General features: G+C 38.6%; 1 protein-coding gene across 12 annotated transcripts in view; it reads right to left on the bottom strand.

Annotated features, from left to right (window-relative positions):
• Nucleotides 1-7,215: 7,215 nt before the first annotated feature.
• hpn (hepsin) overlaps nucleotides 7,216-26,091 on the bottom strand; it is a 34,185-nt gene continuing 15,309 nt past the window's right edge. For 6 of the 12 annotated variants that reach the window (XM_028471187.1, XM_028471188.1, XM_028471186.1 and 3 more), the window contains 11 exons: nucleotides 18,091-18,198; nucleotides 17,895-17,936; nucleotides 16,742-16,871; nucleotides 16,520-16,639; nucleotides 16,381-16,421; nucleotides 16,062-16,278; nucleotides 13,984-14,174; nucleotides 10,366-10,461; nucleotides 9,214-9,356; nucleotides 8,826-8,990; nucleotides 7,218-8,100 (listed from right to left, as the gene is read on the bottom strand). In XM_028471187.1, the coding sequence (XP_028326988.1) occupies nucleotides 8,056-8,100; nucleotides 8,826-8,990; nucleotides 9,214-9,356; nucleotides 10,366-10,461; nucleotides 13,984-14,174; nucleotides 16,062-16,278; nucleotides 16,381-16,421; nucleotides 16,520-16,639; nucleotides 16,742-16,871; nucleotides 17,895-17,936; nucleotides 18,091-18,198 (1,298 nt within the window). In that variant the 3' untranslated portion in view covers nucleotides 7,218-8,055. Of the gene's footprint in view, nucleotides 8,101-8,825; nucleotides 8,991-9,213; nucleotides 9,357-10,365; nucleotides 10,462-13,983; nucleotides 14,175-16,061; nucleotides 16,279-16,380; nucleotides 16,422-16,519; nucleotides 16,659-16,741; nucleotides 16,872-17,894; nucleotides 17,940-18,090; nucleotides 18,199-26,091 lie in introns of those variants that run through there. The other 6 variants (XM_028471194.1, XM_028471193.1, XM_028471192.1 and 3 more) reach the window with 6 other exon arrangements.

Raw genomic sequence — 26,091 nt, 5'->3', positions numbered from 1 at the left:
ATTACTGCAATTCTTGGAACATAAAAATAAATTGTTGGTACAAAATAATATAATTAGCTGAAATAGCTTAATGCTTAATTTAGTACAGCCAAACCACTTTGTGTAGTTAAAATAAAATGTGGACAGCTTTTAAGATATTTCAGTAAAATTAGAGGAACAGTTCAACTTTAAAATCTGAGCTTTAAAATGCCCTAAACAGTGAACATGACTCTTGGCTCTGACCTTTCATCTTCATCGTCCTCCTTTCTGCTGGTGGATGCTTTTATCTAGGAGAGAAGAGAGCTCTCCTAGATATTGATCTTAAGTAAGTGTACTGATAGATTCACATGCTGTAGGATACCAATAACAATGGTGGTCATCATCACGTCATATCTATTATTGGTTTTGGGTAGCGTCTAGTAGGAATATGTGATATTTTATCGTTTATGATTTACCGTCAAAAACTCTCCAAAAATTCTCAACGGTAAGAATATGTCATCCCACTATATAAACGATAGATTCCCATGTCGGAAATTAGCGAGGGCCATGGGGCATTTGTCCTTCAATTTAGCCAAGAATGCCCCAAAAAACCTTGTTCCACAGGCCAAAACTACCTCTGTTTGTTGTCAACCACTTAGTATTATCTGGAGCAGAACGTTGTTTACGGAAGCTCTGTCGCGGAGCCTCCACGGTGGGCACTGCCACCGCCCCCCCACACACCGCCGAGTGTGTGAGGTGCTCATCTCGGCTATCTGAAGCTGTCGTGCTGCGATACATCATGGACCGCAACTTGGTTAAGACCAGACAACCATCCAACAAAGGGAACCGATTGAAGTTCAGATCCACCCAAAGTTCCACAAACAGGGGGACAGAGATGAACCTGTAGCAACAATTATGAACTGGAAACTCGACTAATGCTAACTATGCTAAGCTAACACACTGCCAAACATAGCTAATGCTCACCTCTCCATATAAGGAATAGGCCAAATAAAAAGGTTGAAAGAACACGTCTTACTGTCATCAAACCACAGAGAGCCACTGATTTGTTTATGGTCAGATTTATCACTTGTGTGGAAGGATTAAAGCTAAACATGTCACACGTTGTGTGAAATAAATGTTTGCATAAATACTAATGTCACTATTCATCCGTCCCAACGTGTGAAACACAATTTTTTTGTGTTCACAAGACAAAGCTGGTCCCATTAGACATTGAGATTATTACACCAAAGTATACTGAATGCTTGATCTGGTTTAATTTTCTGAAATCAGAAAGATATATTTATCAACCATAACTTTATGTAACTCATTGTCAAATATGAAATAAACAAGATTTATCAGCAGTAGAAACACTAATGAAGTTATACGTGCTCGTGATGAGCAGTAAATCTCAGGTTTCTATACATACACAAATAGTTTTTAGTAATACTGGTTCCAGTAATGGGCAGCTGGCTTTACCTTGCCCAAAAACCAATGCTTTAAAGAGATCTTTTATTTACAGGTCATTGTCACTTTGGAATAACCTGCCTCCAAGCCTCTGCTGCATTGACAGTAAATTTACTTTTAAAAAGAATCTAAAAGTCCATTTGATACTGTGAGATGCTTTGTATTATTAGCTATGTTTAGCTATGTTTTATCCTTGCAAATGTAATGTATTGTAATATGTATGATTTTGTGAGTGAGTAATGCCATTTCAATCAAATTTTTTTGCCATTTTAATCAAATTTTGTATTTGTAAATGGTTTCTGTTGCATGTTTGCTATTTGGACCCCAGGAAGACTAGCTGGTTGCCATGGCACTAGCTAATGGGGATCCCCTAATAAACAAATAAAATGTGCTTTTTTTTTCTTTTTTTTTTTAGAAAATAATTTCATTTCAAGTTATGAAAGAAATAAATTGCATACAATAACACTAATAGAGTAATCCACATGCACAAATTCCAATATATATCAGCTCATGAACTCTTTGAGTCAGCCACTACTGTAGCCTTTTTAAATGTCTAGTGTTGTTGTATTCAGATTTTTTTTATAGCTTTTATTTATAGTGACTTTTATCACTATTGTAATAATACCAGAAATTATCGGGATTTGTTTTTAGTCAATATCGACCATCCCTAGCGTCTAGCTTGTTAAGCAGGTGAGCAGTCAGCTAATTTATGCCCAGCTGTGTGGCATTGAGACAGGCTACTTCACAACAGAGACAAATAAAACGCGCCTCCGTTTGTGTCCGCTCTGCGCGTTCACGTTGACAGAGGTGTGTGCGGGTATTAATTGGGTTTATTAAGGGAATATTAATTGGGACATTAGTATCACGTGCTTTTAATCAACGAGCACTTACAGATGATCATGTAAGCAAGGACCACAAGAAAAAAGAAAAAAGAAAAAAAAAAAAAAAGGGCATTTGCTTGGTCCAGAGGGCAAAGGGCAGGTGATTTAGCACCACCTAGTATCTAGCTGTGCACGCCACTGTAGAGACACATATGGGACCCTGACCCACAGACAGAGACCACCAACCAAAAATGGCTAATACCAGTACCTGAATAACAGGCACCAAGGGAAAATAAAATTGAAATTAAAATGGCAGAATACGGAAAAACAGTTCACAAGGTGAATTTGAATGCATGTCCAATGGTACAGTATGATCTAACTCCTATTATTATTATGATGGAACAACACATAATTTACAGGAAACGTAATTCATTTAAAAATAAAAACAAGCTCTTTAAAGCACTATAAATAGCTAAGCAATGTGCTACAACCAAAGCATAAAAAAATAAACAATTAAGATACCAAAGGGCTTGACTTTGTTTATTTTAATGGCAAAAAAAGAAGAGCCATGTCAGTGAAAATATCATTGAAGGCAGCAGTGTATTCATATAAATAATGTGTTTGAATCATTTCCCTGATCTTAGGTTTAGCTCAGACAAGTCAGAGGATTGGCAGAGACTGACTGTAAAAGTGTAGGTATAAGGTAAAGCTGAAACGAGGCTTTTCTTAGAATAAATAAGCACAACAAAAACTGATCAGTTCAAACAGTCACACAAAGAAAAATGTTTCTGCTGCATGGTCCAGGCTCACCACCCAGTGGACAGAGACAGACATGGCTGGTTCTTAACTTTAGATAGGTCAATCTACTGTACATTATTTATATTTACCTTTTGGTTTTTGTCTCAAACATTTATCAAGTGTGAATAGTTAATGTAAAAAAAAAAAAAAAAAAAAAAAAAAAAATCTATTTACGTCAATCTATAGTATCTTGAGGATGTAGGCGGAAATAATTATGTCACAGCAGCGGTACAGGAAAGAAACAGTAAAGGGGCAAAACTTCAAAAGTACACTAATAAAATAAAGATAAAAAATAATTACACGATTAACCTAATAAAAAGTGATTGCACTATGTATATGAAAAAGGGTAAGAGATAATTTATTATATTATATAAAGTGCAAGGGATTGTCATGAGTAATAATAATGTTCAGTACAATTTTAATGGACTTTCATCCTAATGAGGTCTTTTAAACCACATCTGGGTGAAGTAGTTACATTAACAAAATGTATCCTTTGTGCCGATGAGATAATCAGAAAAAGAAACCCAACAAAACTATCCTAAGCTAACGTAACAATTAAAATGCATTATTGGAAGATTCCAGGGTTGAATGTGATTCATTGTGGTTCTAACAAAGCCTACAAGATGAAACTCAGGATCCAACAACCAAGGTAAACGGGAGAGAACATAAATGTCAAGAAACCAAAAGCAAAATAAAATAAAATAAATATTACACTTACGGCTCTAAAGTGGCAGTGTAGTTAGTGAGGTAGTCCTCTTAGTCTGTGATCGACTGCCTCTGTTTATTTTTCTGACAGAAGAAGCTGGACTTTTGTCCAGACGTTGTGGCCTTGATGCGTCTTTGCCTCCTTCCTGAGGGCAACGGTCCATGCTGGGGCAGCGACTAGTGTAAATGTCCCTGATGGATGGATAGATGAACCACGTGATCTTACCAGCAACTTTTTTTTACCACCATGTGCTGTTTTTCTATCCACTGCTGTGCAGCTGCTATACCACACAGTGATGGACTGTGTCAGAACGCTTTCTACTCCACATCTGTAGTAGTGTCTGAGGTCAGAAGAGCCTAGCCCAGGTGCTTTGAGTGCCCTCAAACTGTTCCTTCCCCCTCTGGTGGCAGGGTTAGTAACTGTGCTTTCAATGCAAAGCGAGAAACAAACAGCTTCTTAGACTTGTTTGCATTTATAGAGGTTTTTGGAACTTGGTTCTGCACCAGTTGCCCAGATGTTAGCTCCTGCCTGTGCGCTGACTCGCTATTGTGTGAAACAACAACTGAGTGGTCAGCAAGTTTAACAATATGGCAGCCTGGTTGTGTTGCAGAGCAGTCGTACGTCAGTAGGGTGTACAGCAAGCGGCTCAGGACACAACCCTGTGAGAGTATGTGATGATGATTGTGATTGATATAAGGAGCGACCATGGATCTCTACAATTTGTGTTGTGTGGATGAGGAAGTCCAACACCCACATCCAAGCTGTGGCAGTCCAGAAGAAGTTCTTGAAGATGAGTCAGGTATCCTTTTAGGGTAGTGATTGCCAGTGACCGTTCTGGGTTTGAACCTTTTATCATGGATGCACAGGTGTCCTTGGTATAGTGGGCAACACTGAGTGTGTTTATAATAAAATGTTGCATGATACAGGGCCAGACATTCATAAGCTTTGTTCCAGTGCTGCACCGATGTAATGCTGGTATGTTGTTCTGGCCAAAGGGATGTTTCATTTTAGGTCAGGGGCCAAATATGGTCCAGTTTGACCACAAATGGGCCACAGTTTTCAGGCGGAAAAACTATTTCAACCTTATTTTGCTCAAGTTTGTACTCCCAGTAATAATTTAGACATGAAGCATGGAAGGCATCAACAATATCTAAGCAATAAGTGAGACATGCTTTTTTTTGACCAATTTTTATTTAATTTGGGGAGATTTTGTGGAATAATTTGAGGAAAATTTGCAGGATTTTGGAAAAAATTCAGAGTTCTTTCAACAACAACATAGAACTGAATTATTTGGTAATTTACACAATGATTCATGTTTTCTCTGTCATTTTCACTTTCTCCTGCGGGCTGAATCAGATGTTCTGAAAGGCCAGATTTGGCCCTGGGCCTTGAGTTTGACATGTGTGCCTTTCAATTTTTAATGGCAGACACAAGATAAACACAAACTATCTGTGATTTCAAACAGTGGAAAGTGCAGAAATGGATGACCTTGTAGTACTTTTAAATGCAGCCTGAGACCAAAAGTGTCTAATTGTTCCTTCAAAGCAAGAGCAGATGTCAGCTGCTAAAAATAAATACAACAACATTCTGGTTTTAGACAGTCTGAAACTGCCTGAGTTCCCTTGGGATCTTCTTGAAGAATGGGTGGGGGAACATGAGTCATGACTGACTGAAAAGTATTTGAAAGGAATGAACAGACACAGAAACCGAATCGTAGTGAAATTAGTTTGGACACTTAGACAGTCTAAAAATGGTCTTCGGCTTCCACTGCCAAACCAACCACCAAAGATTTTGGTCTTTGGTCAGCTATCTTCACTGTGGTGGAAAACTGAGCTAGTAAACAGTTGTCAAGTTGGAGGTATCTACAACACTGTAATATACCCATGTGTAGCAAGACTGCTAGCCAGGTAGGTTGGGGACGCAGCACACAGAGAAGTTGCAGGTTCCCTGGCTCTTTATTGCCTAGTGTTTATACATAGTAATCTTAGCTCAACTCAGCTTAGCTCTGCTGCTCTTATGAAGGAGTGTGGTCGCTCTCCCATTCCAGCCACTTTACAGGAATTTAATCAAAGCAGTGGCTATCAATAAGCCGATATTCTATCCGTACGCAGCGCCCCTCATTGGCCAGTTTAGGTCTCGTGACTAAGACTAAACCTAACCGTAAACCTTTACCTAACCCTAAAAATTGTTACAATATAGGGTTATAACCTAACCCTAACCTTAAGACGCTACGTACATGTTCTTCGGTAAACGTACCAATAGCACCGGGGGTCGTCCATATGGCACCCATACGAATAGACACTTTCTAAAATCAATCACACAGTCTTTCCCTGAGTCACCTCCCCCTGATCCTCTCTGCCCGCTAAAACATGCACAAACATCATACCATCACCTTTCAGTGAGGAATGCATACTAGGAGTGTGACGATATCTCGATATGGCGATACATCGCAATAATTTTTTGCACGATCGATTATCGATTTTTTTTTTTTTTTTTTCAAAACCTTTTCTGCTTTTTCACTAAAATGTGCAGGTACGTCTTCACAGAAATGTTGTCACTGTCTTGAAGGAACCAATATATTGTTTACTGGAATATTGCACTATACTAGTGTCACTGGTAAGAAACACCCTATTTTTTGTTTACAGAAAGCACTATTGGAGATACTTATTCGTTTACATTAGTATGTTGACACTTGTTTACAGAAATGTTGCACTAAAATAGTGTCACTGTTCATAGGACACTTTTTCAATTGTCTTTCAGAGATCCATCCATCCATCCATTTTCATACCCGCTTATTCCCGTTTAACAGGGTCGCGGGGGTCTGCCGGTGCCAATCTCCGGCTCTCATAGGGCGCTTGGCGGGGGTACACCCTGGACAGGGCGCCATTTCTTTCAGAGATATAAAATAAAAATTGTATTTTTTCACTTAATCTTTCTTTTTTCGTAGATTGATTTCTGACCAATATATCGATAATCGCAGTAACGTCATATCGTGAGATAATCGTTATTGTGAGCTTTGTATTGCGTATCGTATCGCGAGGTACCCAAAGGTTCCCACCCTGAATGCATACAATACAAACGGTTGATTACATGTGCCTTGATTTCCATTGCACAAGTGCATAGATCAGTCTTTATTGGCACAATGTGTGCCGCGTATACTGACTTCAGGTGCTTTAAAATAAATACTATAAAAAGATTCAAAGCTCAATTATCATAACCTACGTAAATTAAATACAGAAAATACAGAAATAATGACTTTGGTTACCGTGAATTACTGCAAATCCTTCAGCAAAAATAGTTCCAATGTCAATTCAGTATATTATTCCTCTTTTTTATGTTTCAGATGTGTTGAGATATATGTTTCTATGAAAACACGGACCCCACAACTGATTTGATATCAAAACAGCTTTATTGCTTCACTGACAGCGAGCTGTTCACAACAGATGAAAACCCTGATATTATTGTTTCTTATATTCTACATAAATAATTACAGTTTTTTTTTTCCTTTTATCCTTTTTGGCCTACTGGGGTTGTTTGAACATACAAAATTACTATATAACTATTAAAAAATGACAACTTATAATGACATTAAATCACAAATGATAGAAATTACAAGATTACAAATAGAATATGTGGACATCTTAAAATAATTGTGTTTCGACAGTTGCTATTGCACCACGGACTTTACAGATCTGTAAGCCTTTCTGACATGATCGTCAGGTCTCAAATGAACATTAAACAACTCACTAATATTTACATTTATATGGCAGTTTGATGAAGAAGTGTTATATGTGAATAAGTAGCTTTGTATAAAAGACACTACTGCATACGGTACAAAAGTTTTACAAAAAAAAAAGCTTGTTGGATTCACAGATATTTTAGACAACACCAAGAAATTAAACAGCTAAAAGTTGTTCCCTGGACTCATAGCTTGTGTTGTGTAAAACTATCCACCCTTTAAAAAGATACTCCGAAGAGCTAAAATCTCCAAAGAAAGAGTAGCAAGACCACCGCCTGTAGAATGCCTCCTATTAGAAATAGGTAACGTAGAGGATTGAACAGGAAACAGCCTTTACAACATCAGACCAGTGATTCTGTTTTTTCATGATATTGCTTTTCTCTCTAAAAGTGAGTTAGAGCTGTTTAGCTGAGCTGACTTTAAAACTCTTTTTAGAGTTCTTAACAGCAAGAAACGGTCAAAGCCTTTCATGTTCCACGATATGACACCTCCACATGGGATGGCTTCATCCTCAGGATCGCTCCATGTTGTTCAAAGAGCAGGAAAGTACAAAGTTGGAGGCTGTAGGTTCATGTTCTGGCCAACTTGTGGACTCCAGGTGAATTGTGATAGTTCTGAACAATGAATAGGGGACAATGTTTTATTCGACATATCTCACCGGAAATCAATGGCCCTAACCGGGGTTGGGGTCAATTGATCATTAATTACAATTATGGCGCAATTATATTTGTAATTATATATTTTTTTAAAATCTGCTGTCTTGCTGTCGTAATCGTAATTAAATTGTATTTGAGTTCAGATCATTCACTTTGTAATTGTAATTGCCAGGAAAATTCTAAAAAAAGTGTCAATAACAATTTAATGCAAATCTGGGGAACTATGTTACAGTTCTATGTACAGCTCTACACATATGTAGTAAACAATGAATAAAATGTGTTTCTTATCAAGCTTTCCCACATTTTACCATTTAAAAAAAATGAAGTTGAGGGCTATACGGACATAAAAAAGGCACAGATGCCCACACCAAAAATATTAAAACCTATATTTTCATTGATTAGGAAGTCTAACAAGGTAACCAATAGAATGCAAAGAAATTAGATGATTGATATTTGTTTTTAGTGTATTTTACAGCTGATTTAGGACCCGTTATCATAAGTGATGCAAACAGAAGCTAACACAAGTGGAAGGTTAACTTTTATGAGGTTATTTATTTCAGGCTCAGTAATTGTAATTTACTTTATGAATAATAAATAAATAATCGTAATTTAATTGCAATTGGAAAAAATGCTGATCACTGTAATCATAATTGAAAACAATAATGCTAATATCAGATGCTCACCCTCATAGCCGTAGATATCCAAGGCAGGAATCTGGACACTCTGGTATACACACCAGGCTTCTTGGCCATCGCACAGCCGGTTCCCCAACTCACAACACCAAGTAAGCGATACCGACTGGTCTTAGACAGACAGTCATCTGCCACAAACGGACCTCCACTGTCTCCCTGAAACCAACAGTCCACATTTACATTGTAGATTCAGATCAACTAAAACTAGAACTAATATAGAATACAAGTGGATATACTAAAAACACAAAAAAGTAGCTCAAAGACAACAAAACAAATGATAGTTTTGTCTGAAATATTCAAACACATCCCCACACGCATATTTCAGCCTAAAAAGAGTAAACACACACACAGAGACAGACAGACAGACAGACAGGCTGACCTGACAGGCATCAGTCCCCCCCTTCTCGAAACCAGCACAAAACATACTGGTGGTGATTTGGTTGTCATAGTAATCGGGGGCATTACACACAGCATCACTGATGATGGGGACATTTGCTTCTTGGAGAACATCTGATAGATGACCTAAAAACATTTTAGAATCTGTTTTAGACAATAGAAGAAAAAAATGGATTGCACCAACTAAAGTATTTAGTTGGGGTGTCCCGATCTGATATATCGGATATTGGTCTGATATCAGCCAGAAAACAAATATCGGACTTTATCGGACTGCATATAAAATCTCTATTATTTAATATATTATATTTATGCAATTGTAGAATACTGTAGATATTATGTTGAAGGTTAAAATGTATGTAACCAATTGGTTATTAATAAATGGGTCAGTTTTTCCTCATACCTACTGTTTCTGACTATTGTTCTCTGTTTGAGTAACATCACATGATCAAGCCTTTTCTAACATTCTACACTACAAAATAGGTCATAAAAGTATTTATGATTTGTCCTGTAATTGTATGGGATTGGTATCGGCCAATACCCATGGCTGCAATATCGGTATCATATCAGACGTGGAAAAGTTGACATCTCTAGTATTTAGTATTACAGTGTCAGACGTCCTCCTAAGAAACAATGGAGAAAGATACCAAGGTGCCTAATACTATGGAAAAAGGATAGAAAAACATAAAGATAGATATGCATTTAAATACACAGGAATGAGGAAAAATCTAATTAGTAGAGTTGTTCAATGAAATCAATTGTATTTATTTGGACTTGTAAATGCTGACATTCAAATATTTACAATATGCTTGGAAAAATTATTTATGACATCTTTATATACTATTACAGAACTTCTACTTAAACACTAAGGAGGAAATTCATGCATAGTCACTTCTGTGAAGATCTCTGAACTTTTAGAAGCACATAACAGGTTATATATACGGAATATCTTGACAGACAAATTAAGGAAAAAAATAAGATAACTGAAATACATTATTTAAAGCACTTTGAAAACAGCAACATCCATAAACAGCAGTCAGATAATCTACTGGCAATACTACATGGTGCTCTTTTGCTCTTTTTTTTAAGAGCAAATATTACAGTAGGAGATTTACAGTCCAACTATAAGGCGACTCACCGTAGTAGTCAACGTTTCCCCAGCCTGTCACCGTCCCCATCTGCCCATCTATGAGTCTCTGACCATACGCTGGGAGGCAAACAGGCTGGATGTATTCTGCACACAAACAAATGAGCAAACAACAATGTCAAGGAGCTCTTATTTATTTCTATTTCTCACTGATAGATGGCGTGGGACACAATAAGCCTAATTTGATGGTTGCTGTACAACTTTTATTTAATAAATAAGGTGTACCATTTCTCAAAAACATTGCAGTGCACAAGAATTCAACTTCACTGCAAGAAACTTCAGGCTGTGTTGTTGTTGTTTCAGATATGCAACACTAGATGGCAGAAAAGTCCTGCAAACCATTTTTTTTTTTTTTTGGTTCATTGAGAATCCAGCTGAATTGAAGGAACCCTAGCCTTAACATAATAACATAATAAAGTTCATGCATTTCCACTAAGTGGCTAAAGAGCGTATATGCAAAGGGACATTACGAACAAATCTTGTAACAATCATTTATTAGGCAACGTTAGTTCTGTAATATAATCCAACATTCACTGGCACTAATCAATCGTGATTAACCCTCCACTCAGATCAGTGATTTTATTGTACAATGCATTGCATAATGAGATTAAAGTACCCTTACATTCAACATAAAGAGAAACAAAATCGTATCTTTACGTGTTAATATTTTAATGGGTCAAACAAACCCATTCTGTTCTTGCCAGTGATCATACATACAGTGCATACGGAAAGTATTCAGAGCGCTTCGCTTTTCCCACATTTCATCATGTTACAGCCTTATTCCAAAAGGGATTAAATTCACTTTTTTCCTCAAAATTCTACACATAATACCCCATAACGACAATTTAAAAATGTTTGTTTGAGATTTTTGGCCTTAGTAAAAGGCACATGGCAGCCCGCCTGGAGTTTGCCAAAAGGCACCTGAAAGACTCTCAGACCATGAGAAACAAAATTCTCTGGTCTGATGAGACAAAGATTGAACGTTATGTTTGGAGGACACCAGGCACCGCTCATCACCTGGCCAATACCATCCCTACAGTGAAGCATGGTGGTGGCAGCATCATGCTGTGGGAATGTTTTTCAGCAGCAGGAACCGGTAGACTAGTCAAGATTGAGGAAAAAATGAATGCAGTAATGTATAGAAACATCCTGGAAGAAAACCTGGCCCAGAGCGCTCTTGACCTCAGACTGGGGCGACGGTTGATCTTTCAACAGGACAACGACCCTAAGCATACAGCCAAGATATCAAAGGAGTGGCTTCAGGACAACTCTGTGAATGTCCTAGAGTGGCCCAGCCAGAGCCCAGACTAGAATCCCATTGAACATCTCTGGAGGGATCGGAAAATGGCTGTGTACCGACGCTCCGCATCCAACCTGATGGAGCTCGAGAGGTTCTGTAAGGAGGAATGGGCCAAAGTGGTCACAGATGTGCCAAGCTTGTGGCTTCATATTCCAAAAGACTTGAGGCCGTAATTGCTGCCAAAGGTGTCACAACAAAGTACTGAGCAAAGGCTGTGAATACTTATGTATATGTTATATTTTTATTCTTTATTTCTAATACATTTGCAAGCATTTAAAAAAAATGTTTTTCATGTTGTGTTTATGGGGTATTGTGTGTAGAATTTTGAGGAAAAAAATGAACTGAATCCCTTTTGGAATAAGGCTGTAACATGATGAAATGTGGGGAAAGCGAAGCGCTGTGAATACTTTCCGTATGCACTGTATCAACTTATTTGATAAAAGAAGGATTCCCTAGTAAAACCACAGCTAGTTGGAGACCATGAACTTTTAGTGCAATGCAGCATCTAGAGGCAGAGTTGTGTAAACCATTCAAGGTGTGGTAAGAAAGTGTGTTCTCAGAGGAGAACGCCTCATCCAGTTTGATGCAACTTCCTCATTATTTAGGGCCATGGTTCAGTAAACGTGTTCCACAAACAGTTAATGATCATTCGGCCGTCTCACAAAGTGAGTGTGTGTCCTGTACAACTGGCTGTGTGCCCTGTTGGGTCCACTCTGTGCCTAATGGTGGCCTCTGTGTGTTGCACTGAGTGCAGCGTGGGGTGTCGGTGTGAGCGTAGGGCAGGGGTGTCAAACTCATTTTAGTTCAGGGGCCAAATACGGACCCGTTTGACGCTATTTTAGGTTGGAAAAAGAGAAAATGTGCCCTGGTTTGCACTTCCACATATACATGATATATAAATGATAAAGGATGTGAGATATCATTCCCTGCTGGAACTCTACTTAAATTTCCCTGATGGATCATATCACTCCACTTTACAGCTGATCTAAATACCATTAATTACTGTTACATCATGGACTACACAACAGTATACTGTCACTATGGTCACACTGCAGGTCTTAATGCACAATTCCGATTTTTTACAAAAACTGCATTTTTTTGTGTAGTCGTTCATATTACTTATTAAATGTGTCTTCGAATCAGTTTGAAGTATGAATGGAATCCGACTCTGAAGTCAGCCGCATGCGCAGAAAAGGTCCTAAGGTGACTTCATAACATTAAGGAAACTGAAAAAGAAGAGATCCAGGTTTATCACTCTAACCGTTTGTTGTGATGCTGCTACATCTTTACAGTGATTGTTTGGATGCTGAGTCCGAGTCAACAGTGGTGGGGTAGGGATGTTGTGGTGGGGTAGGGAATTGTGTTGTTCAGACTGTCTTTAACAGATCAGATACAGGTCGCATTTGCATGTAGTGTGAACTTTGTGTGCTCTCCACTTGTGGAAGTATTTTTGTAGGCGGAGCCAAATGATTAAATAAACAAACAAATCATAATCTCAATTTTACTTAACTAATAAATTGTACTTGTAGAACTGTTCTATAAAAGCAATATCACACTTGAGGTCGTGCTGTTGTGTGAAATATCAGCACTGGTGTGATTATCAAACAACAGTGCTGATATTTCATCACAACAGCACGACCTCCAATGTGATATTACTTAATTATAGAATTCAGCAGCCAGGCTGCACTATGTGCTCTTAAGTACAACCTTGTGCAGTGTAAATGTAACGAAATCCTTCAAGAAATGTCATTTTAAATCTGTGAACATCAGCTAAGAGGGGAATTTTTGGTCACTCGAGGCTGAGCCACACACACACACACACACACACACACACACACACACACACACGCACACACACACACACACACGCACACACACACACGCACACACACACACACACACACACACACACACGCACTATTACAACACATCTATGTGGTAAAAACCTGTTTACGCAGGTGAACACTAGCATTAAGTTTGCAATCTGCACCAGGCCCTTTCTATAATGTAAAACACCTTCTTTCATGGAGCAAAGTCTGTTTTCTAATTCGTTATGATAGCGCACGGTGCACCTTGCTGTCCTTCAACTGGACTGCACTGCAAAATCTCTACACCACGCCTGTTTTTTAGTGGCATGCCTACAACAGCGCAGGCACTGTGCACTGTGATCAGATGCTGTGAATAAAATGCAGCGCTTTAGGTTGCCAAAATAGGGGCCTTAAATAGAACTGTGCGCCAACCAATAGCTATTCCTTCCCATGTTTTGTTATAGATGTGCATGTGTGTCTTTGTGCTCCAGTGCAACCTACCATTAAAAGTAAGAGGTTGTGTAAGCGCCAACACGGCAATGTCCCTGCTGTTGTCATCGATGTTAGCATCAACAAAGGGCAGGTAGCTGCTGTGGTAAACAATGGTCTTCACCTCGGCCACTTTTGCATTGGGTGTTTTCTTGTAGATGGAACCAAGCAGCACACGCCAACGGTTGACAACATGATACCGCCTAGGATGGAAAAAGCAAAGAAGGAGATGGGATGTCTTACACATATGTATATTCTGTGGCTGCTCACTCATTCATGCAAAAAACACACTTTAACACACACGCACACATACAGACACCCAAACTCGCACTTCCTGGCACTTCGTTAAATTGGTTAAATGTTATTTTTGGTAATAAATCTTCTCTTGCATACAGTAAACATCTCATGTTTAAATTTAAGAAGGAAGAGACAATATCTTGCACAATTGGAATTTGATTTATTTTCTACAAAGGCATCTGTATAAAAGGTTTTTCAAAATTATTATTTTTAAATAAAACAACACCAATGAATTAAATAAAAAAAAATATTAGGCTACATGTATGAACTCTAAAACAATGCCATGCCCCATTTGCCATGTGGGTAGCAACATAATACATAGAAACTCCAACCTGAACCCAAGAAAGTGGCTGGGTGTTGATCAGAAATGGAACAACTAAGAACATATGGGTCCTTCACTGCTGACCTCAAATCAGCACAGTACTCTTGTTTAAGGTGCCATTTTTTAAATTAATGTACTCAGCAACCATTGGGTGTAGAAATGTAACAAATGACTTTACTTCTTCCAAAATGTACTTAAAGAGTAACTAAACCCCAAACTAACTTTTTTCTGCTGAATACAAATGTTGTGTTGTTGATTGATCCTAGTCCAACTTTTAACATTTTAGTTAAAGTATTTTATTTGTTAGAGTTACTAGCCTCTAAGGGTTTAATTTTGCTATTGACTGAGACAGATTATTTGGATTATCGTGCATCACCAACTTTGACTGTTGGCCCCGCCCCTCCTATAAAAGACGAGAGGAGGGCGCAGGGTTTCCTCCAATCACAGCTCTCAATGGCCACGTTTACATGGGAGCTTTAATTCCTCTTTAAAGCGGAATAAAAGTTAATTCCTCTTTAACCTGACCTTGTGTTATTGTTGAGCTGCTGCTTCAAAACTACAATCAAAATAAAAGTGAAAACAGATCTCATGTGTGGTCTTTTGTGTTACAGCTGACAATAAAAGGATTATTGTGTTTTTCCCGATAGACGTGATAGACGTGATACGTCATGTTCACCCTCTCTCCAAACAGAACCTTCTCAACCCCCAGACCTAAAGCGGAATTAACTAAAGCCAAATAAACCGGTTTTCCATGTAAACCTCAGTTCGGGAATTACTATTACCATGTAGACACGAAGCAGAACACTTTAATTCCAAATGATTTAATTCGGAATAACTAATTCCGAATTAAAAAACATCATGTAACCGTGGCCAATGAGCATTGATTGACAGCCTCAAGGAAGAAGTCTAATGGTCCGTGTGAAGCAGCCCACTGCAGCGGTGATGTTTTTGACTCTGTGCTTCTACAAAGAGCAGATTCTGGTCTAATCAGAGGGTTCACCTAGCTACGTTCTGTGTGTGCACAAACCTGCTGTGTGTGTCTTTATGTGTGTGTGAAACAGTGTTCTGAGGCTGATGGTGGGAGTAAAGCAGGGACTGTTTCTGAGTAATATAGCGTCTGTAGAGCAGTGTATACTGTGTGTTTCTGCTTGTGGAGTAGTTGAGTATGCAGCAGTCTGTCACTGTCAGCACTGAAAGGCTGCCTGAGTGGGCGTGTCTTACTGTGTCAGGAGTAACGCCCATAATCAAGGCATTTTTTTAATTCCCAGGTCAGCAGAATGCAGGGGTTTAGTTGCTCTTTAAGTACAAGTAAAATTACTGATTTAGAAATATGCTCAAAAAAGTACAAGTACCCATAAAAGCTACTCAATTACAGTAACGTGAGTACTCCCATCAGAAAAAAGTATGTAATCGCTAAATTTGATGATAGCGGTTGATCATGTATCATGTCGTATGCTGCTTTGTTACTCACTCTGGAAAGCAGTGAGCTGCTGAAACAATCCAGCGGTCTGATATAATGGATCCTCCACATTGATGATTACCATCATACTGCAGGCTGACCTGCCAAGGCCAGCTCCCCTGTCTTGCATCCACACCACCAACTATTCGGTCTGCAGCAAAACTACGTCTACCGCAGTCTGCCAAGGAGAAGACAGAAAAGAAAGGAAGTGGTTCTAAGTGGTGGTCACCTAGTAATTACCAAACACAAACATAGTATGTTTAATCTTATGTACATTCAAACTCATTAGTTAAATAGGATTCTTTGTGTGAAATACGTCGGCGTGTCCTACCTTGGCATAGGAGTGTGAGAACTTCCCTGTTCTCACAGTCACTGAAAGACACAAAGCATTGCTTGATCAATGAATAAAGAGCGATGCAGCAACACACTTTATAATAAATATCAGACACAATTGGTTTGGTCTTCTTTACCATGGAAACAATGAGTCTTTGATTTTCTTGCCGTAGCTGAGCTCTCCCTGTCTGACACAGAAGAACTCCCCACCATCACCGCTGGCCTCTGGAACTGACGTGACCGAGTAATTCACAACACTGAAACAAATTACAACCCCTATTTTTTTTTGTTCATTTAACTTGTTGGGTCATTGGCACAAAAAACAAAGGAGATTTATATTCAGTAAAACAAACATTCACCTGACAAATCCCACTTCCTCACAGCTGATGCTCGCAAGAAGGTCATTGTTTGAGGAGGAACACACTTGACGCCACCTTTTCTGAACAGAGTCAAAGACCCTGAGATGTTGGTCAGCTGAATTTACCTGGACTTGACGTATAATCGGCAAGAAAATTACATGTTATTGTGGTCAAACTTTCTTCTCTGCAGCATTTAAAGTTAAGGCATGTTGACATTGCAATGCAGGTATTTAGGGCTCTATTCTCCCATGCGTGTAAGTCCAAAAAGCCGTGTTTGTGGCTGCGCGCTATTCTCCACCTGTACTTAAGTCAGTCAACCCGCGCCTTCATCCCAGTTACGCAGTGGCCTGAGCAGCCCTGAAATGTGGGCGTTCCCATTCATATCTGGCTTTACGTGCATTCTCCGGTGTTCGTAAGTTCTTTTCCTCTTACGCGCCTCTAACCCTGGAATAAGTGCAGCGCCCCGATAAGGTGAAACATTATATTGCGGATGGACCAGAAACTGTTCCCACACATACTTTAATGAGGCTCAGCTCAGGTTGCTTTAAACTATTTATATTTAAAGCTGCGTATTATGGAAGCCACTAGTTGTGTTTCACTGCAAACATCCCTCTGTATCTAACTCAGTCACGCTTTACAATGATGATTTTTTTTTTTTTCCAGTGATGATGATGATGAAAATCAATCAAAGAGAGAGATTTTAACTGTGACTCGTACAGAAGAATGCGGCCGATCCTCAGTCACACTGCAATAACCTGATCAATGATCTGATCAAATCAACCTGTTACATTGTTTATCGATGAAGGCGTTTCAAATTAAAAGTGAGCTTTATCATTTTCACGGATTTCAATGACATTTACAAGCGTTGGGAAAACTCCATGTTCTGTGATTTCTAAACAGCCCAAAAAAATGCCTTCACTACCTCCTTTCCTTCAGCCCGCCTTCATTTGCTCTACTTACACGCAGTGGGCGTGTCAGGACCGGAGAGAGGTGCGTAACTGCAGGCGTGCAAAAAAAGCGCTTAAGTCCAGACGGGAGAATAGACCCCTTAATGCAAATCACAATGGATAGATTTGAAATTATTATTAATAAGTCTACTGATTAGAAAGGATCTCAAACACAATGCTGAAATATTAAATGCAAAGTTACTCACCATCATATAGTCCTGTATCCTCCTCCATTGTGCAATATGTAACTATAAAAACAGCCGTGTTGAGTTTTGGTTACAATAAAAAATATAATAAATGTGTTTTATCTAACTGAGGAAAAAATAAAAGCTGAAACATTACATTATTACTTTTTGATGTATTACATCTCTCTCTTTATGTGTGAAAGCCAATGAGTCTGACCTAAAGCCCAGACAGCTGCTCCAATGGCCCCCAGCATCATCAGAGTGACACAGACCCCAATCATCCGGCAGGGCGTCAACACACACGTCAGGGAGATCCCCCTGTTCCCTGCACACACACATACACAAACAAAATGTATGCTCATAAATATGTAGCATGAAACACACTTACAGGACGGCACAGGCAATGGAAATAAATAAAACAAGTACAGTAGTTGGGCGATATGCACCAATTCAAGTTGGTTGCAACACGCCAATAACCAAGAAAGAAGGAAATAAATGCGTAAATACTAGGGATGTCCCGATGGTTACATACATTTTAACCTTCAACATGATATCTACAGTATTCTACAATTGATTAAAATAAATAAAAAATGAATTTCAAAAAAAAAAAAATCAGAAATTTGAATTCGATATTTGATATTTGTTTTCAGCCTCATATCGGGCTGATATCCGATATCGGATCGGGACACCCCTAGTAAATACCAAACATCCAATTTCAGTTGACATTTAGCAGTACAATAATCAGAGTTCAGAATATGTTTTGACAAGAGGTTGGACTGTAATTTAACGTTAAAAATATTTGGTTATTAACCAAATGAAAATAACAAATAAATGTGTGTTTTTTTTTTTACTAACTTAAAACCAAAACAGAAATATAGAAACATCAAAAACCTGATAATCAGCATTTCTCTGTTTAAGATTTATTTCAGCAGTTTTCTGCTCCTGTTTTCATGCAGTCTGTGGATGTTTGAGCTCATAAAAGGCTGCTCACGTTTTAAGTTTTGTTTTGTAGTGTTATGGTCCAAATAGTATCCAAATAAACTGGTGACTGTGAGGTTGGTGTGAAGAGAAATAGATGTTAGAACTTCTACCATTTGACACTTCTGCAAAAACAATTACACAGATTTTTTTTGTGCATGTTTTAATACTTAATGAGCCACTAATGGCAGCTGTCAACACAGACAGAAGTTGATGACACGAAACAAGGATCACAAGTAGATTCATTACATCACCTCTGGTTCCTTCAATCACATATCATGTACATGCTTTCCGTAACATCAATTTTTAAATGTTTACATTTATATATTAATAAAGTTTCAATTCACCAGTACATCAGTAATGTGACCTATGCGTTGCTAATTTTTTTGTCAGGGAGTAAAAGTCTCTGGTCTGTGGGTCCCTTTGTGTGATGATCTTTAAACATGAAGCTCTCATCCTAGTTTCCCCATAAATATCCAAATATCTCACACACAAAACAAAATGTAATTTGAAAACAGAAAAATATTGCTTGTCACGTTTTTTTTATTTCTCTGTATTTATGTTTTGGTTTTAAGTCAGTAAAACAAAATAACCACACTGTTTATTTGTTAATTGGATTTGGTTTTAAAACGGAATAACCAAAGAACAAAAAGTACACTGGTTTTGAAACCACAAATTAAACATTGAGCCAGTGACAATGCAACTGGATAGAGGCATGTGACACATTTTCTTGCCACAAACTAAAAGGTACAGATGACACTGATCAGATCAATAGTCTAAAGTCTACCCAAAGCAAGAACAAACTTAACCAAATATATAGTGCAATCCCAATGTGCATGCAGGCTGTGGCACATAGAGTTTATCTTCAATGTCTCTTTTTGTATTACCCAGCATGTCAGCTTGACCCTTGGTCAATTTTAGCAGTATAAACAGTAGTGCAGAAAAAATAAATATTAGTAAAAAAAAAAAAAATAAAGAAATAAAGAAAGAAATGCAGCTCTACAGTTTGAAAACGTGCTGCAGTAACTCAGGTGGATATGGGATGCCGACGCAATCCCTCACATACTGCCCCTAATCCATGTGAACCGCTGCAGAAGATCCCCACAACACTGTTGTACTTCCAATCGTCCTATTACTGTGTATCTGGTTCTCTCAGTCTTGGCTTTGCACTGTTTTTGGTGGCTTTAACTAAGAACATAGAAACTTTTTTTAATACTTAAATACTGTTTTTGAGCTATATTTTTCAACCTTTGATAAGCCACAAAGCGTATCTTTGGACCTACTAAGTAACATTGTAAGATCATTTTAAATGGCACTTCCTATAATCTCTAATGCCACACACCTAGGCATCTGTTGCTTTTCATCCGTAGTACATGCCTTGAGAGATCAATTGGAAAGTGAGTGCACATAGTCTTGTATATCCATCTTGTTTGTTTATTATTGCTGGATATTCATCATCAAAAAAAAAAGATTGTATCTCCATCACTGTATGATGACAGCTTTACCATTTGTCAGAAAACATTCATAGGGTTTGAATTCATCTGGGCTGCCTGTCAACCTTCCAGGGGTGGACTGGGACAGATATAGAAAAAGTTGTGGCACTTTTTTTTTTCAGACTTTAGCTATCTTTTGCCAATAAATACTTGTCCAGTTCATTTTGACCCTTATCTCCAATTTTTGCTCTTTCCAAATAAGCTAACTTTTGCCCAATAAGTGCCACTTGTTTACTTTTTTCCTACATTTTGCCTCTTTTTGTTCCATATTTTGCCTCTTTTTGTACCACATTTTTACTCTTTTTCCACTATTGTTTGCCACATTTTGCTCATTAAAGCTACCCTTTGCCATTAAATACCACCTGGTTCATCTTTATTTGCCCATTTTTTTGACACTCTTGACTTCTTTTGGCCCAGTTTAGTCACTTTTCACTCTTTTCTTGCCACGTTTTTTGCCACTTTTGGACGTTTTCTGGCCACCTGTTACAATATGTATGCCAGTATGCCAGACGGCCAATACACCCCTGCAACCTTCTAATGGGAGTCTTCATTCTTCTGGCTGGAAATTCAAAATGTGTCTTTTGAGCGGGGCTCCTGGAGCATTAAGACACGCCCAGTCACTTTCTAACAGCAGTCTACCCCCCTCCCACTAACATAAATACCTAAATAACACTTGAAACACATGGCTTTTTCCCACATCATTTTCTTGTTTTCTATTTCCTTCCTCTATTTTCTTTGTGCTTCTCCGACCTTTAAAACTCCCTATATCTCCTTACCATGTTTCAAATGTCAGTCAGACAAATGATACAGCTATTAATTGTATCATTTCAGTCTGTGTCCCAATGTTTTAACAGTGAAAAGCTTGTTTGCTTATCTATTTTATAGGCAGGATATTCTGGGCTTCCAGGTTTTATTTGGCTCAACCTATCTTTCTCTCCTCAGCTCCATCTGATATTCAGTGCTACACCTTCAGTGCTTCAGGCTTCCTGACCTGTTCCCCAAGGTCGCACCACACCCATACTAGCCTTGTACCCGCACTGAACAAACATTCAATTGTGCAAATTCTACCTGAGACCACGTTCTCATGTAGGAATGTGTAGGAGTGAGTTTTGAAGAAAGGGAGTTCTGATGAAAAACTCATCCTGGGCCAGACATTTAGGTTATGATTCACCATTGTTTTAGACTCATTTCACAATGCAGTCATAACTTGGTAAATATTGGGATGTAGATTCAGGTGACATTTTATCCCCAGCAAATAAAGAAAGTCAATTGTAATGTGGTTAATAGGGGTAACAAATGAATCATAATATCACTGAGTTATCCACACTGACTTGCTGTTTCATTATAGTTCATTTCTGGCCTGATCCTTAGGACACTTGTTACTCATTTGGTAGAATGTTGGGAGCTCAGCTCTGATTGGCTTATCATTTATTATGACTCACTCCTTTGAGAACACTTCTTGAGTTAAAAAGAGGCAGGTGTACTAAATCCATATTTGCACTCATTCTACATATTGAAATAATCGAGACACAATTGTTTGGTAATCTGTTACCATAGGCTTTTAGGGCTACTCTTGCTTTTTTCAGTATATTTCTTAATCAGTCATTTTACTTGCACTTATGCTCATTTTAAAAGAAGTAAAGTAATTGGTCACATTTCTACACCCAATCTTCATTCTTCTCTGGTCTTTGGAGAGAGCAGACGTGTTTTCGTTTGCTCCGATAACACGACCTTGGCTACAGCTGGCTACAGCTGAACAGCCTGAACAGTAACAGCAGGAACAATGACTGCAGACGAGAACACATCACAAAAAAAAAAAAAAAAGGGAAGAAACGAGGTTGGATGTAAAAACTATCTGTGTTCAAACTAGGGGACGGATCTAGATAAGCATAATGCTTTTTTCCGTCGCCCTTTCCGGCATGAAAAAAGGACAAAAAAAAAAAAAAAAAAAACAATGATGTGAATTTCTGTGAATGCAACCATGTCGGAAATGAACTGAATAAATAAAATAAAAAAATAAAATCTTTACAGAGTGAATTATTATTGTTTTGTTTTAAAATGGACAATCGTAAAAATTAACAGAAAACAATCACACGCATCACATCATAGCCGACCCATCAGATTAAACATAATGCACGGCACCAAAACAGCATTACATTCTGGTTATTTTCTCAGTTTTAGAGTTCATAAATGTAACTATACTTAGAGTCTGAGAATTTTTTTGATACTGAATTTAATTTATTGGTATTGAAAATAAATTAAGTTCCAACTGTGCAAAATCTGGTCTCTTCCTTTTTAAGTTTATACATGAGATGTTTACTATATGCAAGGGAACCGTAGCAATATTTGTTCCCAAAAATAAATGTTGGGGGGGTTAAAGTAACGAGTCACTTTTACTTTGAGTACTATTTAATTAAGCTCCTTTTTATTGTACTTGAGTATATTACGTATGACTTACTTGTACTTGTACTTGAGTACAATTTCAATAGAGTAACAGTACTTCTACTTGAATAGGATATATCAGTACTCTTTACACCTCTGTCTTGTTTGACAAAGTTTTAACCAAAGATAGACCTTACGCAATGGAAAAATCCATTCATAAAGAGATCCGGATCAATATACTTATTCTGGTTCAGTTCAAAATCCCTATCTTTCACAATTGGCAAAATTTCAAAAAGAAACATCTCGTTTCATGACTCACTGATCTTTATGAATTTGACTCATTTGTTAAGTTGGGTTGGTTGATAAATTACACAACCGTGTTTCACCTCGATCGGATTTGCATTGCACATTTAATCATTATTTTTCAAAAACATTAGGATGCCCAGTGCTTAATTTGTAAATCATCAAGTCCCAGAGCAACCGCCGGGCGTTGTTCCGGCACTTCGCGAGAGCTAAAAATGTAACGGAATAAATTTTTTAAAGCGCCTTTTGCTAACTAAATGGGCCAAAAATGTCACGTGAACACAAACAACCAATAAGCGTTAAAGAAGCACGGACAACCGTCCGGTACAGAGCATCCATCTCCCACTCTCTGAGTGACAGCCGTCAAAATCTGCTGTGTTTCAGCAACAAGGACAGCACAAGATCAACACTACAACACAAAAACCCACAAATACAAAATATTTACAAACTTTTACACCCATAACATAAGGCCACAACTCATCTAATGAATCAGTTGCAGAGCAGAAAATGAAAATAAAATATGTGCTTCTGAATTCTGCCGGAATTCGCGTGTGTGTGGCTCGGAAACCCGGCTTTTAACCACACCCAAAATCACGTAGCGTGGGGGCGTGGCTTGACTCACCATCTTCCTCACATTCGCGCTGTCTACATTCAATTTTGTGTTTACGATGACATTTCCAGTGATTTCAATTCAAACAAAGACAGCTGTGCAAACATAATACTTAAAAAATTAATTAAATACCTAAAAGTAAAAAAGGAGTTGGATTATTATTATTTATTTTATTTTTTTAATGAGGTGCTGGATCCAATCAAATAAGCGCCGGTCAAAATCTGGGAGGTGCCAGAAATGTCTTCTTCTTTAAAGTGTGAGAAACATAAATGACCCAACAGTATGTCTTTCTTTGTAGTTTAATCCACAATTGCAAAGACAATATTTAGAATAAAAACATGCCAAAATACCTTATTTCAATTGTAGTAAATGTGTTTGAAATCTAATGAGGCTATCTCTCAGTATGAAACACAAAGCAAACAATCACCAGGATGAAAAGTTGAGACTAGCAACTCAGAGAGAATAATGTTTTGTACATGATCCAGAGCATGGTATCTCAGGTGGAAGTGTATGGTGTGGGCACGTATGGCCGCCGCTAAACTGAACTAGTTGTTTAATAATTAATGATAGAGTAAGTGATGAGGCTGACAAAAAAAGCAGGATAAAGGTATTGAGTGGAGCAACAAAATAGTTTCTGAGAGAAAACAAATTCTTAGAATACACGTTTTCACTTGCCGGGGGCAAAAACAACGGAAGATGCGTCCAGAAAAAGCAGCAACTACCATCTAGTGATGTGTCTGTATCTTAACTAATAGCCTGTTATTGATTGAACAACATTTTCAACCACATATTAAAAGTAAAAAGTCCTGAAATATTTGAAAAAAATACTTTTTTGCCCTTAGATTATGAAGTTTTATCATCTCTATTACCTAATTATTTGTTAAATTTAATGTTAAAAGTCATCCACAGTTCACATACTAAAATTATTTGATAATCTAGGTTGATGTTTAATAGGAGTGCTGACTGAGTACATATCTGTGCACCATAATGGTCTTTGTCCTTTTTAGCAGCGCTGCCATTCTGGACTTTGGGATGATACTACTAGAAGTGCTTAGGTAAGTGATTTTAATGTTCGTATTTCATTATCCATAAACAAAAGTTGTATTATAAACTTCTAGAAACAATATGAGTCATAGTTCCAAAACAATGCACATCACAAGTCAGTCAGTCGATCTGACATTTATTTAAACTGCACATGAACATGGTTCATAACATGCAGTAATGATTATTGTGATTTTAATTTCCTTATTTTACTCCTCAAAAAACCAAAGTTTAATTATACACTTCATACAAATCAGTCAGTCAGCATAAAATTTATATTAACTGCACATTAAAGTGTACTACTATCAAAGACAGCAATGCATGTTTTGTTATTGCAATGAAATAAATGAATTTATTTTATTGCATCACCAGTATCTGACCATCACCAGCCCTCCCTAAAGAAGAGTAAGAAACACTTTATTAAAGGGAGGATATAAAAAGAGAACAAACAGCATCATCCGGAAGCGCCAAGCAACCCCGCCCCAACCCCGGTACAGATGCCAGCACCCCACAGCGCGCTCACCCCTCACATCGGTGCAGCCCGCACACCACGGGGACCACCCCCAAGGCAACCAGGAGACGGGACAAGCACCAAGCCACACCCAAAAGGAAGAGGTACCCCCAAGCCCCGCCAGGCCGACACCGCCTGAGAGACCCTGCAAAAAGTGCCCCCAGCAACAACCCCCATGCACCCCCGAGACCCACCGCCCCGCCACACCCGACCATCCTGATGTATTTGTACTCTACACAGTGGCCCAACCATCAACAGAGGGGCCGGGCCCCCACCCGACAGGCCTAAATGTGTGTACCTACCCACCACCCTGTTATGGTCCCTCTCCGCACTTCCCTATCACCTGTGTAAATGTGTGTGTTTAGTGAATGTATGAGGTGCAATTAAAAGAAAGGGGATGGAGGGGAGCGGTGCTCCCCATCCAATCTTTGTGTATATATATGTATGTGGTGCAATAGCTTCGGAGGGTGGAGGTGGTGGTCGTACCCTCCGAGGGGTGGTATGTTGAGGTGTGGGTGCGCCAAGTGAGTGAGCCAGACCAGCTGGGAGTGAAGTGAAGTGTACATGTAGGGGGCCAGTCTGGTGTGAGCCCGGCCCGTCCACATGGCGGGCCACCGGAGAGAGTAGATGGCGCAGACGGGCACACGGCAACATGGGCCCCAGGGACGCGCCAAGCAGCACAGCCGGACACCCACCCCGCGCCCCCCCCCCCGAACCATGCACCCCCCACACCCCAGGCGCAGCCGGGCATTAGCCACATCCCCCAGCGGTCCAGGGGGCGACCGATTTTTAATATTGTCATAAAAAAGCACAATATAGCATAAATTTATATTTTTTTCCCACCATTAATATCTTACACTTACTTATTAAACCAAAAGAAGTAAGCTACATCTGTAGCTA

This window comes from Gouania willdenowi, chromosome 16 (assembly GCF_900634775.1).
Source record: "Gouania willdenowi chromosome 16, fGouWil2.1, whole genome shotgun sequence".
NCBI classification, from domain to species: domain Eukaryota; kingdom Metazoa; phylum Chordata; class Actinopteri; order Blenniiformes; family Gobiesocidae; genus Gouania; species Gouania willdenowi.
Note: the sequence above shows the minus strand (reverse complement) of the source record. Positions and strands in the feature narration are given on the sequence as shown.